At 42.8% G+C, this 17796-nt stretch overlaps 1 protein-coding gene across 1 annotated transcript in view; it reads right to left on the reverse strand.

Moving 5' to 3' along the window:
* trhde.2 (thyrotropin releasing hormone degrading enzyme, tandem duplicate 2) overlaps positions 1 to 17796 on the reverse strand; it is a 203567-nt gene that overhangs the window by 23500 nt on the left and 162271 nt on the right. Inside the window, 6 exon segments of the mRNA XM_034163107.1 lie at positions 11 to 117; positions 119 to 190; positions 1907 to 1972; positions 8051 to 8116; positions 8210 to 8347; positions 14986 to 15099. Of these exon segments, the coding sequence (XP_034018998.1) occupies positions 11 to 117; positions 119 to 190; positions 1907 to 1972; positions 8051 to 8116; positions 8210 to 8347; positions 14986 to 15099 (563 nt within the window).

Raw genomic sequence — 17796 nt, forward strand, 5'->3', positions numbered from 1 at the left:
CGGCCTAAACCTGCTGTTGCTCAGCACTTCCTGTCCGTACAGGAAGTGCTGCTGGCTGACAGTGATGTAATGCGCTGGGAGCTGCTCTGATTGGTTCTTGCTGATGGTGACAATCGGGGTAACCCATTTGTAAGGTCCATCTGTCCATCATCTCGCCGATGTCGATGTCTCGCCCATCTGAGTGCATGGCCTGGCCCCAAAACACACAGTCAATTAAACATCAAAACAACAAACACACAAATATCTGGACTATCTCACTGCTTCAATCTGCTGGACAACAATCCTTTAACTTAATAACAAATCAATTTGAACGTCCACACCGAAAACATTAGAGGAAGGTAACTAACTTTGAGGCTAATTACAGGCCTGATTGGGTCAGCAGTCATTAGACATGCAATTCTATGTCGTTAGGGAGACAGGTTCAACCTTTGTATAACCAACAGCACTAATGAAGATCTTTCTAATTAACTGACTTTTTCAGAACTTCTTCAAACAGAAAACCACAATGTGTCAGTAACGTTACCAAGGCAACGACTCTTAAAGACTTCTCCTTAACGAGCTCTATCTGGCCTTCATTGGCACTGCCTCGTTAAATAATTAAGAGTTTCCCCTCACTCTCTGCTTCAAGCCTGGAGGTTTCTAGCACAGGATTAGTTCCCTGCAGCAGGGCAAGGCATTAAATCTACAAGGTTGCAAGTGACCTTCACTGCTGCAGAGTGAGACACTGACACAGCATGGTTATAGGTTCGAGTCCCTGCTGCAGGGTGAAGCACTGACACAGCATGGTTATAGGTTCGAGTCCCTGCTGCAGGGTGAAGCACTGACACAGCATGGTTATAGGTTCGAGTCCCTGCTGCAGGGTGAGGCACTGACACAGCAGGGTTATAGGTTCGAGTCCCTGCTGCAGGGTGAGGCACTGACACAGCATGGTTATAGGTTTGAGTCCCTGCTGCAGGGTGAGGCACTGACACAGCATGGTTATAGGTTCGAGTCCCTGCTGCAGGGTGAGGCACTGACACAGCAGGGTTATAGGTTCGAGTCCCTGCTGCAGGGTGAGGCACTGACACAGCAGGGTTATAGGTTTGAGTCCCTGCTGCAGGGTGAGGCACTGACACAGCATGGTTACAGGTTCGAGTCCCTGCTGCAGGGTGAGGCACTGACACAGCATGGGTTACAGGTTCGAGTCCCTGCTGCAGAGTGAGGCACTGACACAGCATGATTACAGGTTCGAGTCCCTGCTGCAGGGTGAGGCACTGACACAGCATGGTTACAGGTTCGAGTCCCTGCTGCAGAGTGAGGCACTGACACAGCATGGTTACAGGTTCGAGTCCCTGCTGCAGAGTGAGGCACTGACACAGCATGGTTATAGGTTTGAGTCCCTGCTGCAGAGTGAGGCACTGACACAGCATGGTTACAGGTTCGAGTCCCTGCTGCAGAGTGAGGCACTGACACAGCATGGGTATAGGTTCGAGTCCCTGCTGCAGGGTGAGGCACTGACACAGCATGGTTATGGCATGTATTCGTGTTGGCGATCCTCCTGTCCTGTGCGCCAATAGCATTTCTTGTATATTCGTCTGTGAATTGTTCTGTGATTTATGTTTGTATCATGGATCAAGCAGAGGGTCACCCCTTTGAGTCTGGTCTGCTTGAGGTTTCTTCCTCAGAGGGGGTTTTTCCTTACCACTGTTGCTCTGGGGGTTGGTAAGGTTAGACCTTACCTGTGTGAAGCGCTTTGAGGCAACTCTGTTGTGATTTGGCGCTATATAAATGACAATAAATTGAAATTGGTTATAGGTTTGAGTCCCTGCTGCAGAGTGAGGGTTTTTTTTCTCCTTACAGTTATTGTTGAATTGTGTGAAATATTTTCAGCCATTGGAAGAGGCGGACAGGTGAGTGTGAGTGTTACCTGGGACAGTTTCCTCCACAGGTCGTCTCTGGCAGCGTTACTGTACATGTGACTCAGCAGATAATCCTGACAACAAAAACACAAACCCATCAGTCTGCATGCAGACCTTAAACGCATTGCGACGCACTGGGGTTGTGCCTGATGCACCACTGGACTTAATGAACATTTATTTTAATGCATGTTTGGACTGAAATTATCCCACATAGGAACAACAACAAGGGGACAAAAATTGGTCTGCTCTACCTCCACTGCGCATGCGTCATTTCAGAGCTCAGCAGCTCATCTAAGACAGTCTCTTCACCCAAAGTGGTCAAACAAATTAATGTGATTATTAACCATCAGATGACAAAGTAAAACCATTTAAATCATTTTCAAGGCCGTTTTAAGCAGAAATGAGGCGTAACTCTGTGACACTTTGAAATGGCCGATGTGCAGAGAACGCAGCAGCTAGCAGCTTGTGTAGTCGCGGCGCTCTGATCGCTTTCTCCATCTTTTATGATGAAATAATGCTGAATTTTTGTGGAAATGATTGTTATATAAAAGCTTCAGATATATGTCTCTGAGACAGATGATGACTGGAGACAGTTTGAAGCAGAAACGAGGTGATAATCTGTGAACCGCGCTAATGACGAATGCACAGTGAAGGCAGGGTGGACTGATTTTTAGGGGGGACCGTTCAGTCGGCGACACCAGGTTACTGATTTTCAAAAAATAAAATGTTAACACAAAATAGTCCATTAGTTTCTATTCGGTTCAAAAAAGATGAAAAATATGAAAACAAAAAAGATTTGTTAAAGTGCAGATAAATAGAACTTATCAGTTATTTGAGGAGAGAATTCAAAATTTATCCTCCATTATTCCAAAAATATTTTACTGATATTTAAACGCTAAAAAATGTCACCAAGTACTGAAGGAAATTAAACATTTTAAAGCAAGTTTAATATCTTTAATTTATAAAAAAGTCAGTCCAACATTCAACCTCCACTTTTACCTGTTTAAACCAGTCAGTAAATACAAATCAGTGTGTTAAACACATTTAAAGGTTCTTAAACAGTTTATAACAGAAAATAAAGAAATCAGTTCAACCCATATGGTCACAGAATGAATTAAAACCAGTTGAATGAAGTTGCTACTTAGTTAGAATCTGCCTGGAAAACATTTGAAGTGATTAAGAATAATTTTGCTTAAACTGAACCTGGTTTGTGGTTTCAGTTCTGAATCTGCATCAAACCAGATGTAGCAGGATTAAATCCAGTTTAAACCATTTTATCACTGGGGTAAAAAGTCATTTATAACCAGTCCAGTACTTTGAATACAGTATTCTTGTTGTAGAACATTTTCAAACTGGCCAAATAATCACACTGAGGGGGCGGGGCCAGGCCTGACAAACCCATTATTTAAATCAGATATTCTAAATTTAAGTAGTTTTTCTTGATATATTTTCTCTTGGTAAGTGACGACAGCATGGGAGGACTGGAGATCTTTGTCCTGCAGCCCGTGAACTCACTCTGTCAGCCGGCAGTAAAACAGCACCTCACATCAAAAACCATCCGAACATTAATGTGACTCACGTCCGGAGGTTTAAGGCGCGATGACTGCTGAGATCCCTCAGTGCTGTTATTCAAACCTTCAGATTGTCACAGTGTGTGCAAATGCTGATAAGGCCAGAAAAACTCTATTGGAACAAGATGACACAAGATAACGGCACAGAGGACTCGTGTGCTCGACAGCAATAAGTCAAACTCTGTCAACGTCGACCAGGCTGATAATAACAGAGGTCAGAGAATGGAATACCGTCTACTCTGGTTTCTGCGGTGGGTTTTGGCATCACATTCTAGGTTCAGCTGAAAACAACACCGTCTTCACAGAGGAGATGGTTTGAAATCTCAGGCAGACCCGCTGCACCACCGTACACATCTGTGCAAACTCAAGCGCCATTTGTACCCAGTAGATGGACCTAAACTTAGGCTCTAAACATAAGGCACTTTTCCTTCTTCTCGAGGGGGAACTCACAGCTACTCATGCCGTCCGCCCAGAGCTAGATCTCAAAAAATTACTCAGTGGATTTCCTCCATATTGGGTTTGACATTAATACAAAATAACCATTTTGAAAACAATTCACAGCATCAAACATTCAAAGTTCATACTGTAAGTCATGCTGCCATTTAGTGCCCCCTGCTGGTTGCAAGATGATCATGACATTTAGCAGTGTGGTTAGTGACAAGGCTGGCATTTCCACACAACGTCAGCAAGATATCTTCAAAACGCATAAACCCATTTTGATCAGATTTGGTAGGAACGTTGGGTCTTTAGATGGGAACAAGGTTTGACTTTGGTTAGGATCATCAACGATCAAATTCAGAGGTCAAGGTCAAAATTCTGGCCCATGCTAATATATAATAAAATAATTTGAGCTACAGAGTCTGAATATTTTATCACGCTTGAATTTGATTATTTTAAAACCTGTGAACTACTTTGGCTATGTGCTTGATACTTTGAAATGTGGGCATGGAGGATATGAATAATATACCATTTAATCTGAGAATCAAACCCCTGCATTAGAGTGTAAAAAAAAGTATACTTTTTTTTACACTTTTTTTGCCCTCCTTCTTTCTGCAAATTAGTTTGTCTTTGATGTAAAGGGACTCACAACCTGCTGGGTGACGGTAACAGTAAGTGTGTGGAGAAGCTGTGGGAGGTTGTGGGAAATATTTCTGCTGGTACAGATTAGCACAGAGAGCACGTCTAATGAGACAGTTTTGCCTTCAACCTCGATCCTCCTCCGTCACACTGAGCAGATCCAGGTTCCTCCACTGTCCGCTCTGGCTATATTTTTCTTTCTTTCTTTATTTTTTTTTTGTCTTTGCAGCAGCCAGCTGGTTTCCTGAGAGCTTTAAATCAATTCACAGATGCTGAAAGTCAGCAGGCAGCACAAATTTACAATTGTGCAGTTTTGTGAATGAAGGTTATTTGCTTTCCTGGGTGTCTTCCTATTTTAAACTGGTAACTTTATATACTTTTATTTTACACCGTGTTGGCACATTTGAGTCCTGAGATCCTGAGTCCAACTTGTCAGTTCTCATCTCACCTTTACATTATTTAGTAAACACCTGATTAGAGCTTTTGTGGCACTAACAAAGTAAAACATGTTCATGGCCAGAGCGGCGTAATCTTCAGCACTCTGTTCTCACGCTGTACCAGCGTGCTGGATCAGCAGGGTTTTATATAGAATATGGATCTCAGTGTGATCCAGGTCACTGACTTGTCTCAGCAGAAACAGGACATGGAGGAGGCCATATCATTTATTAAAAAAAAAAATTAACTGCAGTCTATTTAAATTCTCACTTTGAACGGGCTTTAAATGAGTCCAATATGGTGAGGGACTGAACTCAAACAGATCAACCATCACGAGCTGTGTTACACAGACCCCAGTAATTTTCACAAACTCTCAACTAAACTGAAGAACTGGATCTAATCTGAACTTCACTTAAAAGGACAAAAGTGCTCAGAATCCTTTAGGAAAATATTAGTGCTTATTGGGAGTAGATCAGATCGCCCTCTACAGGCAGGACTTTCTTATGTAATGATGCAGGATCTGACCATTTTTTCCTTTTCAAAGAAGAAGGATGAGCCATCGCTGGAGAATTTAAAAGGATTGGAAAATCCTTGGTGACCTCGGTGGCAAAAAGACTCATCCACGAGGTGGAGGAAGAGGTGGAGCTAAAAGGAAGAGGTGGGGCTAAAGAGAAGTAGTAGTCCTACTAGGATGTCGGATTCTGCATCTCTTTTGTACAGAACATTTCTCCTGGTGCAGTTTGAGCGGCAAAAATAGAACATATACATGCGACTGTTGCTGAATGAAACTGGGCGGGGCTACATGTCAAATAGCAACTGATTGTACTGAGCAATGTAGGTAAATGTGTGTATCTGATCAATGTTACATAATAAGGAACTTAATCTTTGACATCCCCACCACAATCTAAACTTAAAACTGAAAAAGTTTTGTTCTCTTTCTTTTTATGATGCTATACTGTTAATGTTTTATCTTTATAGGTCGCTCAGAACTCACAGGTGGGTAATTAGGAGGATTGGAAGAATTTTACAGTTTTTTTTTTTTTACTTTGGTGCTTTAACTTTATAAATTCCAAAATTAATGTAACCTTGGGCAGCATGGTGGATTAGTGGTTAGCACTAAAGAGAAGGTCGTGGGTTCAATTCCTGTAGCCTTTCTGTGTGGAGTTTGCATGTTCTCCCCGTGTTTGCGTGGGTTTCCTCCGGGTGCTCCGGTTTCCTCCCACATCCAAAGACATGCAGGTTAGGTGGATTGGAATCTTTAAATTGTCCGTAGGTGTGTGTGGGTGTGTCTGTGTTTGTTTGTCTATTTGTGGCCCTGCGACAGACTGGCGTCGTGTCCTGGGTGTACCCCACCTCGCGCTCTATGACTGCTGGGATAGACTCCAGCCCCCCTGCGACCCTTAATTGGACTAAGCGGTAGAAGATGAATGAATGAATGTAACCTTGGTCAAAATCAATAAAAATAATGATACAAAAACCATGAACATGTGTTAGTGACCTCATTCAGCTAAATTATAAACAGCTGCCATTACTGCAATAAAATAGAGCCTAAAAGACTCGGATTACAGGGCGGTTACAGGATTTCGGTTGTCGTCTTTGTGCAATTCTTCATTTCCTGTTTAGCTCATATTAGTCACTCTGCCATGCAGCCAGCGCTGCTCTACACCAGCACTGATCAATTTATTGGATTCTACTTTGAAACTTGTCCTGAAATAAACTGACGGGGAGAAGACGTGATGCGGGGAAAACGACTTGTTTATTCTGGAGTTTTATTTTGGTGGTTGGATGCTGTCACGCTACAACCCCCTGCAGGCTGTGCTCAGATGCACTTCTGACTCACCGTGACTCGAGGTCCACATCTCAAACTATGATATCTGTGGAATGTTCTGCTGGTGAAGCCCCGCCTCCCCCAGCCATAACGCCTTCAGGACGCGCTGACCCCGGTGATGGAATTTCAAACTTGCATTATGGTTTAATGGCCCCAAAAGTGACTGGCGGCTGTACAAAAGCTTTACTTGGTTAACCCCAAAAGAAGAGGTATATCACTGTGTTTACATCCTTCATGTGGCACAGATGTTGGTCGTGCAGAAAATGTCAGTTCCGTAAGTCCCAAGTGAACTGGACTGGCCGGACCTTCCAAATGTAAATAATGTGGCATGTTAGATTAAATAACTGATTGGGTACAAGCTAATGCTTCTTTAACATGGTTTTATATCAAAATCACTCAACTAAATGTCTTTCAGTCCTCACCTAATAAATTAAACTCTAAGAAACGCTGTAGTAACCCAGTTACAAAAGACACATTTAAGATCCAAATGATATGTACCGTGTGGTTTTACATAATTAAAACTACAGTCATTCTCCAATAATCAATCTGTCTACATATGAGTGTTTTAGAAAGTAGATTTTATTTCATCCTTCATAACAGGGAAGTGCTCAAGCAGAAGGCGGAGCTTCAACCACTTTCTGGTGTGTGGAGAAAAGCAGCAGTAGTAAAGTCCTTAAGTGAGTTGAATATCTGGAGCTGAAGTTAAGAGTTGTATGGCTGGATATTGCTTCAGTAACTTTCTAAAGGATTTTCTTTTATCAACACAAAACTGCAGACAATGTAACAGACTGCAGACAATTTAAGAACAGCGTGGCTCGTGCAGCTGCCACTTCAGAGGACTCCTGTTCTCTGGCCGGGCCACAAATGAATGCAGGCTTTTGGAATTGTGGTTAAAAACAAAGTCAGGTTCCTGTGACCTGCTTTAACTCCTGCTGACAGTCAAACACCGATGCTGCACGGAGAGGTTTTAAACAGGGAGCAGAAAAGCGAGTACTGATTCCTACCCAATTAATATATTTTAAGAATAACTTTTATTCACATTGTCGAATGGGCAGTAATTGTGGAAATTGAGAAAAAAAAAACATCACCCGAGACCGACCTCCAGAATACACGAGGAATCCAAAAAGTAAAGCAGCTCAATTCACGATCACGCTGTAACGTTCACAGTGAATAAATATGTTTCAAATAAACAAACACACAAAAAACCAGTAGGTGGATGTTGCACCACAGTTTGAACTCACATTCAGTCCTCTCTGGAACAGCGGCTGTCCCATCACGTTAGCCAGCATCCGTATGAGCGCTGCCCCCTACAGACAGGTACACAGAAAAACAATTCCGAACATTACCAAGAAAATAACAGCCTCTCAGACAGTAACCCTTCATGTGTGTGCGGCTCACACCTTCTTATAGGCGATCCAGTCAAAGACTCGGTCGATGTCTGTCGCCTGCTCCACTTCCTGAGAGATTGGGTGGGAGGAGCTTAAGCCGTCCAATAGCATCACCTCATGAAGAACGTCAGTCAGGAAGCGTTGTTTTTCCTGGAAAAAAAAAACAGGCAAAGTGACAGTCAAGTTCTTTTTTCTGTATTTTATATGTTAAGCTCCCAAGAAGAGAAATCCTTTGATGTTTGGTCTCTGAGCTAAACATGGTCACATGGTTTAACAGAGGAACAACATGATCCACCACAAGGTACAGTGGCGCTAGATGCGACACCTTCCTACAAATCTAATTGTTACATTTTGAACGTCGAAGGCAAAAATATCCAACAGACATCTGTTAACCGCAGCAGGAGAAGTTTGTTGGTGTGGCCGACATCTCACGTCGGGAAGAATGTGTTTTGCCACACTTTTGTTGAGACTGTCTGCCTTCAGTGTTCTGGTTTATGGAGTTATGGCTTAGTTAACTCTAATCCTTATTGTCTCAGAAGGCCCACATGAATAAATCCTAAAAAGACCACTGATTCAGCCACTGTGTTCTCCCTCCTCATTTCCTCTCCTTTTCTCCTACCCTTGATTCCTCCCCTGGCTCCCTCACCTCTTTTTCTTCTCCTGGTTTGTGTTTTTAACAGATGTATGCAAAGATGTGGAGCTTTAATGAGCACCGAATAATTCCCACATGGGGTCAGGCTAAATCCTGAAGAGTATGACTGTCTAATTCATGGATTACACTTATGTACTCGTGAGATTTATTTTTTAACAAACCTTTGTCTTGTTAAGTAGTAGTAGTATTGTTGCCTCATTAAGTTTGATTCACTGATGAACAGAACCTTATTTAAATGATCGCTCCCCAGCGTGATGGGGCTCACGCTCAGCCACATATGGCTGTGTGTAATTAATTATTTGTTAGGAAGCCTTGGGATTAAATAAGATTATGTGTTGTTAAAACAAAACTTTTAGCTTTTAATGAATGCTGGGATGATTCGATCCACCCCACCTGTAAACTAAACCGACATCTTTTAAAGCCCAGACGCAAATACAGCACGATGGAGGTTAAGAGTGATTTTAATAAAAAAGGTTTTCCAGCCTCTGAAATGAGGCTACCTGTAGTTCAGGGACAGGTACAGTATGTTCTGGGTCAGGATTACCTGGACGTGGTTTTCTTTTCAGCTGAGATGTCGAAGCTACAGTCACATCACTCAAACAGGTTGGAGGCCTCAGGATCCCTTTTGTGTCTTCACAAGTTCATCATCAGGTGATCTTAATGATTCAACATGTCATTGATTACCTGAATGACCCTCTTTGGTCATCAGTAGAGGACCTCCCCCAAACATCAATCCACCACATTCATTTGAGATCAGTTGGGCTGGACATTAAATAGACTTCAACCTGCAAACTCCCAAGTCCAAGTCAGAGTAACATCTGACTAAGCCAACAGCACAGGTCTTTGTCTGGAGGACACACAAAGAGCGTGTGGGCGTGTTAGAGGCATTTCTATCATGCGAGTGTCACCAAGCTGGAAAAATACATGAAAGACGGGTCGTTCATACAGATGCCAAGAAAAATCTAACTGAAATTCAGGAACTTTAACGAACAACGTCAAAATTCAATAAATTCAAAGAACAGTAAACATGATTTCTGCAGTGCACTTTGTGCATCGTGTCCGATATCCTGTCAGGGTGCCACGTCTCTGGCAACGTTTACCACAGCAGCAGGACGTTAAAATCCAGCCCTCAGAGGTGGAAGTATGTCTGCAGTGCAAGGAGTACCGGGGTAGAGGTAGCAGGACTAAATGGCAGCGATTGGTCAACCTCGAGTGCGTTGATGGGAGGTAGTGGCGGTGTTATTTTTGCTGTCAGGAACTGGCACGGTCTCCAGCTGGCTCTCATGTATTTCTGCTTCCAGCCTGATGTAAACAGCAGTAGGAACTTAGCCTGCAGCCAAGACTAGTACCTGAGAGCTCAGGTACTTTGGCACACATGGTGCAAACCCTGTGGTGGAAAAGCACCCAGAATGCAGTGCTCATTATTATTTTTTAACTTCAGGAAACAGTCACACTCATGCCGCAAAGCTGCACAGCACGCCGACCTTCAGAAAAGCATCGGCTCTGGAAAACACTTCATATTGTTGTTGTGTTTGAACAAATAAAATCATCTTGTCTAATATTTGAGGCAAGACAGAAAAAAAAAAGAAAGAGAAACTTGGAGAGAAATCAAGTGTTTGTCAGTCTGGTTTTGGGGAGGAAACCTCTCCAGGCTGACAGAAAAGCACATCCAAATAACTCCTGCATGCTTTCTGTGTTTGTCAAGACGTTAGCCAGATCTTTCCTCTGAGGATGGAGCTAATGTCTTCATAAACACACTTTATTGATTCCCCTCAAACGAGGGACTCCAGCACAAACTACATAATTATTTAATTTTCTCAAATCCATGTAGGATGGAACCAGAAATCGTTGGATGCCACAGAGATGAAATCACGCTAAATGAGACATCAACTTTAATTAACAAGGACTCTGAATCACCTGGAGAGAGACGGAGAGGGTCCATCTGGTCCATATGGTCACGTCATCACCGACCAGATGGACCCACATGTGGAGAGATGGCTAATAGGCCAATATTTACTACAAACACAGACACACACGCAGATGGAAAAAGACGGAACAGTCTTCAAAAGCATCTGCTCAACATTTACACGTCTGACGTTCTTCACCTCCTGCTGAAGAACAGAAATACTGTCGCCACACGGCGTGTATGCAGAATATCTACTGCAAACTACCACCACTCTCAGTGCTGGCAAAGCAAGTTTATCAGAGTGACCTGGTGAAATAGGACGGGGCTGAAAGCTGGGGGGGTGACATCTTTTGGGTGGTGCTGTGGCGTGGCGGCTATACCGTCAGTGTAGCGCTAATCACCACATCACATCATCACCACATAAATCCAAACAAATAAAAAAAAGTCTATGAGGTCAGGTCAAATTTAGGTACACGAACCTCCACAGGACAACTACCAACCATCGTCGTATCCACTGAATGCAGCTATGTGATCAGTGGGCGTGTCCACTGAATGTGATGGATCATTCTGACAGCTGATGCTCGCTCGCAACCTGAGGAACAGACCTCGCACCTCTTTGTCTGTCTTTACACGACTGTGTGTTTCCTGTATTGTTGTGTATGTGGTGCATTGCGATGGACTGCATCTATATATTTGCACTTTATAGTGACGCCTCACATTCACCCATTTACACACACACACACACACACACACACACACACACACACACACACACACACACACACACACACACACACACACACACACACACACACACACACACACACACACACACACACACACATCGTACAGCAGCCATGCAAGATGCTCAACAGCACATTAGGATCAATTTGGTACTCTATGGATCTTGCCCAATGGACATTACTGATTAGTGGTCAGCTGGGGAATTGAACAGAGGCTATTCTGGTGCACGACTGAGAAACACCACACGGAAAGTTCACATTTGGTTTAGTTTGCACAGCCACTGAACAGGCCAGGGTCAGCCAGGGAGTACAGCCGAGCACCACCAACAGTTCTAGGGTGGAAAAACTGGGCGAAGACCAGTGTGGAACTCCACCAGGTCATTGGTTATTGTCCAGGTCTGTCAATGACACAGTGAGACTGGACGCACCAGAACCCTGACGACTTTGACCTTCGTTCTCCTGTAAAGATGATATTGTGAGACCGAAGGCTGCACTTGTGGCTGGTACCTAGTTCCTGAGTGGACTTCTCCTCGGTATGTTGTCTCTGTGGTGGTGACGTTTCCAGTGTGGTCTGAGTTTGATACATTTGTTCACCGTGTTCCTGAGGTCAAATCAAACATCCACTCAGAATTCATGCATTCAAAATAATTTATCCAAAGTAATCAAGTTGATTGATTGTCTTTGCTGCAGAACGGGCACACGGCGTTACCCTTCCCTGCAGGTGCCACTGATGGAACGGCTTTTTAAATACCTGTATTATAAATAAACGACTTTATCAGCAGCAGGCTGCTTTATCATTGCTCTGCTTGTTATTGGAGAAAGACTTTGTTTCGATTAAAGTGTCCAGCCGTGCAGAACCACGCAAACAGGGATTTAAAAATGCCATGTCGCTCACAAACAGGGCGTGTGTGTGTAGAAGATAAGGCGTTTTCGGTGTAACACGTTCACCGCTGGAAATAAATTACAACATACATCAGCAGAAACAAAGCAAAAAAGGAGGCTGCGTGTGCTGCAATTTAAAGTTCTGGTTCTGCCCAGAACTTTAAAATAAGTTTTTCTGTCAAGATGGGAGCTCCCAGCAAATTTGTGGGAGAATTTATTCTTGATTTGAGGAGACTGTCAATGTGTTTGTTAACTCAAGTCCAATAAAAAAACAGAGCAGAATTTTAGAGGAATATCGTATGAACTCGGTGAAAGAAAATGTTTTTTGTAAAGTTCCACTTCAGACTGAAGGATGGTATGAGCTCAGCAGATAACCAGTGAGCTTTTTTCTTTTTCCTCCGAATATCACAGACAGTTCAGTGACTAACATTTGTTGAGTCTGAGACCACGTCCAGGTAATTCTGGAATTTCAGGACTTTCGCACAGAAAAAAACAAAAAACAAAAAAAAACTACCTTTCACAGGAAATATGGTTGTGATTTAATATTAAACATCACCACTTTCAAGAATTTCTCTGCCTGACTATGACACGGCTTTTAAATCTGTGACATATGTCACGGAAGCCCACATCTGGGCTCCTGCTCACTTTGCAAGACACGCCCACTACGCCAGTCTGTCCTTTGTGTGACACGCCCACGATCTGTTTGCAACAGCTGGAGCAATGACCACACTGCCTTGGAAAAGGGGGTGTGGCATAAAGCAGCATTTTCTCATTTAAAGTGACAGCATCAAAATGCGCTGAAATTTACAGGGTATTAAAACATGTGGCAACTTTCATTCACTCACTGAATAAGTGTTAAAACTTGCTGTTGCCATCTGGTGGTTGGTGGATGTAACTGCAACTGATTTATAAACTTGTGCGGAGTCCATAATGACATACTGTGTGACTGCTCGCGTATAATCGTTACACAGAAGCATTACGTTTTGGGAGCAGCATGGAACAGACCTGGGTCCAGGTCAAAAACTGGAGCACTTTTGCATGGATTCTCTTTCTATTTCCTCAAAATACGGCGGCTCTGTGAAGTCTTGTGAAATGCAAAGACGCTAATTAAAGGAACTTAAAAGTTCTAAAGCTCCGTATCGTTCACGTGTCAGTTCTTTAAAGGAGACCTGCATTGAAAAAAATGCAGTCAGGTTTTTTTGAACAAAAAATGACTTACATTTACACATGAGATCCTTCTGAATGTAGTAAAGTAAATCTGCAAGCCCAGATCTGTCATTCAACGGAGAAATCTTCATTTAAAAATGACAAAATTTACAGCTAACATTTTAGCCCTCTACAAATTGTCCCTCTCATCATGGACGCTGCCGAGACGTCACAGACAAGACCCTCTCCCAGCATGCATTGCGCCAATTGTAATTTGTGGATTTACGTCAGTTTGCATCTGCACCTTTTTCTTGTCTTATACGATAGGATCTATTTTTTTAAAACTTCATATTGTCTTGCGGCACGTTTGGTGAGTACACATTTCTTTTATTGTGCTTGAAAATTATTTTGGGGGACTTTTTCATACGCCCGTTTGATTGAGTGGTGTCGCAATGAAAATCTACTGTCTTTCGCCTCCGGTACCATCGCGGGATATGGAGGCGAGACCCGCAAAGAATCCCAGTCATTAAAAATATATAAACCTCTCTCAGCGTCCATGGAGCTCTGGGGCTCCGATTGCCGAGACGTGCGGTGCTGTGGATTTTGCAGCAAGAAGTCTGTCCTTGCAGCAACAGGTGTACCGGGCGCTTCGCATTAAAACAGCGAGCATAATCTCAGGACTTGTGCCAAGTGTGCTGCAGCTCCATTCAGTAGACAGAGAGGTGATGCCGGTGTTGTGCGCTGAATCTGACACAACACCGGCTGCAAAGCAGACACGGGCGGTGTGAGTGGCCCGCATTGGCGGTTAACGAGCTTGTTAACGAGCCCGCAGACTTAATAAGCGTAGTGGAGGCAGAGAGCGGGAGAGGAAGAACGGCGCCCGCTGTCGATGTCGTTGCTGATCTGAGCACACAGATCTGTATCTCACATTCATTGCAGCTTACTTTTGGATCTTGAAACCAGGACGTGTATAAGTAACATTACTAACAGATAAAATCAATTTCAATGCGGGATCGGACTGAAGGCGGGAGCACGTCGTCTTGTCCCTGACGTCATGGAAATGATACGGCTGTACAAACTGTTTTTACAGAGGGCTAAATTTTAGCTGCAAATTTGTCATTTTTAAAACGAAGATTTCTCCGCTGAATTACAAATTTGGGCTTACAGATTTACTTTACTGCATTCACAAGGGTCTTATAAATACATATCAGCTATTTCTTTCTGAAATCTGACCACATTTATTTCAATGCAGGTCTACTTTAAGTCGTGTCTATACTGCAGCCACGTCAAAACTCTGAACCTCACATTGTTTCAAAAAACATTTTGAGCTCCACCTCTTTCTTAAATGCAGATCCCTCCCACAAATCTGACAACATGCAGGATTAAAGTGTCTCACTAAACAGAGAGAGAGAGAGAGAGAAAACAGTGTAACCAGAAAGAGGATGTGATTTGTACTCACCATGTTCCATTTTGGGAAGAGGAAGTCTGTGCCGACGTACTCAAAGAAGTGAGCGAAACCTTCTTTTAACCACACATCCTCCCACCAGACAGGTGTCACCAGATCACCAAACCACTGGGAAGAAACCATGAGACACGGTTTTATGTTAGATACGTTTGACGTAAGACGTGTAATCATCTCACTGTCCTTTACATGTGTGTTGAGGGAGCTCATGTGGGCCTCGACCCACAGGTTGGAAAACGCCGCCACGGTCTGTTAAGCTGCTTTAGTGTCCACCTGCGTGAACATGCACTGAAGCCTACGGACATGCATGCTAATCTCTCTCTCCCTCTCTGTCTCCCCGGCAGGCTGCGTCTCAGTCTGGGCAGGGATTCAAACCGGCCACCCTGTGGGATGCCACAGGCAGTTTGGCTGTCGCTGCTGCCTGGCTCAACAGGCGCTGGTTCTCCTCCCTGAAGCGGCGCTGCGATCATTGTGTCGAGCTCGCAGCAGCTCACAGGAGAGGAAAAAGTAGCCAAACGAAGCTATGGCCTGAGATTCCAACCGCACTTCCGACAGACTAAAACCTGCAAATTGAATTTATAGCTACGGATGTGCACGACCCAAATACACAAAAGACACTGCAGCAAAACGCAGCACTCTTACACTACTACACAGTATGAGTGTACTCATGGATAAGAGCTCAGTACTACAACCTGGAAAAAATGCATCCATCCATGTGCACGCGTTTCCATGGATGCTACATGTAAATGATGGTATCAAATTATTTATGATGGACAACCTTCTACTCGCTCCAGCAGGATGCTTTATTTAAAACAGAAGGGTTGCCATGGTAACAACCAAAATAATAATTCACTCACTGTTGCACTTAAATTATTCAGAGATTCAAAGTTTGTGCGATTCAGCTTTTTGCATCTATTTCGAAGTTTGACCCCCCCCCCACACACACACACACACACACGCGCACACACCAAGTCACTTGGAATAACACCAAAATAAAAGATCAAGCAGCCACTTCAATAAAAAATGTAAATTTTTGGAGCTTTACAACAGTGTTAAAAAAAAAATCTTCCTGGTTTCAACTGTCTGACCAATCTCAAACTTAAATTCTCACAAATTTGTGACTTGCCAAATTTTGAGAATATTTATTTAATGTGAGAAATGGAGGTTTTCCTCAGAATTTCAGCCCCATAGCGGCCTGCAGTAACAACAACAACAATAATAATAATATCTATAATAACAGTGCTTTTGTATAAACAATTTTTATGTCTACTAATGTTTGTTTACTTGTAATGTAACAAGTGCTTCAATTAAATGTTTAAATGCCTGTTTTCAGCAGTTTGAGGGTAATCAGCATTTTAACATTCTTGTTTTGATTTTTTCCCCCAGAAACATTTGTCAGACACAAGTAAAGGATTTCTGTCTTTACCCTCAACTTTAATGACATTTTTACATTATTTACTTTAGTCACTGTAATCTCAGGTTTGTGATTTTAGCTCTTCGTTAAATTTTCATAACTGTTAAACTTGACACAAACAGTTTGCACACTATTCGATTGAATACATCATCTCCTTTGGAAATACAGACAAAAAAACAGATTGTGGTGAAAAATACACTGAATATATTTATTTTAATTTGATTTGAATGACAGTGTTTTTCTAATTACCGGAAATGACATAAAAAGGTGCACAGGTTATTTTATTTGTATTTATTTACTTTTCTCTGGCCTGGTTTTCATATAAACGTTAGAAATCTAGCCTATGTGGCTGTTACAGAAGAACTACGGCGGCTGTTGATAGCCAAACATATGAGGCAGCACTTCTGCAAGTAATCTTAAAAAGTGTTGAAAGCCCCAGATGGATTTGCACCCAGAACGGAGTGTTTCTGGTGGTTGTAGGTTTTTAGCTTCGTGTTTAATTATTGAGCGATGCGTTCAAAGCGCCGGCCTACACTTTGCCGGAAAAACGCTTGCAGCTCTTTGATTCCTCTTCTTTCAGACAAACTGCTGCTCGGCTCCTCTTTCATTAAACATAACAGTTTACATTCTTTTCTTTTTTTTCTGCTGCTCTGAAAAAGACGTTCCTCTGCATTCAGCCAGATGTGTGTCTGGACATCAAGTTTTCATTTTAATCAAATTAGTTCAAGAAATGAGTCAAATCAGCTTCAATAAGGAACAGATGGTTCAGGCTCTCAGGCAAACAGAAATACTAATTTATTTTTAAGAAAGATGTTTTTTGTTTTTTTTTAGTTTGAATGAGCTGATTTTCACAAAGGTTTGTTGGAAAGGTCAAGCCTGACCTGAGGGACACCACTACGTTTTTGATGCTGATCTGAATGGTGATGCTCAGACTAATCCTGTTCTGCTTTGGCCTTGTTGTTGCCATGGTTGACCGCTGGCATTGTGGGCAGGATCTGAGAAGAGCAACGCAGAGCAGAACTCTGAAGACACGTGGACAAAGGATGAGTCAGAAACGATGCGAGAAGAGGTCAAGGAAGGTCTTGGAAAAGCTTCGGTAAAGTACCAGAGACACAAAGCTCGGTCATTTAGTGGAACAGATATGCCAGAATGAAGCTAATAACATTTACAAGCACTCTCTTGGTTCCATTTAGCAGAAAGGAAAACAGTTTGTTCATGAAATACAGGCAAAAAGAAGTTTCACCAATATTGATGCCAAGGTTTAGGAGATGATGTGGTTATAAAACTCCACAAACAAAAGACTGTGGGGGTTTGTGTTAGACTCACACTGTCCAGGGACACTGTTTTGTTTGTGGAGTCTATAAAAACAGGAGGAAGATTGTGCAATAAAAACT

Source organism: Thalassophryne amazonica, chromosome 22, assembly GCF_902500255.1.
Source record: "Thalassophryne amazonica chromosome 22, fThaAma1.1, whole genome shotgun sequence".
Lineage (NCBI taxonomy): Eukaryota > Metazoa > Chordata > Actinopteri > Batrachoidiformes > Batrachoididae > Thalassophryne > Thalassophryne amazonica.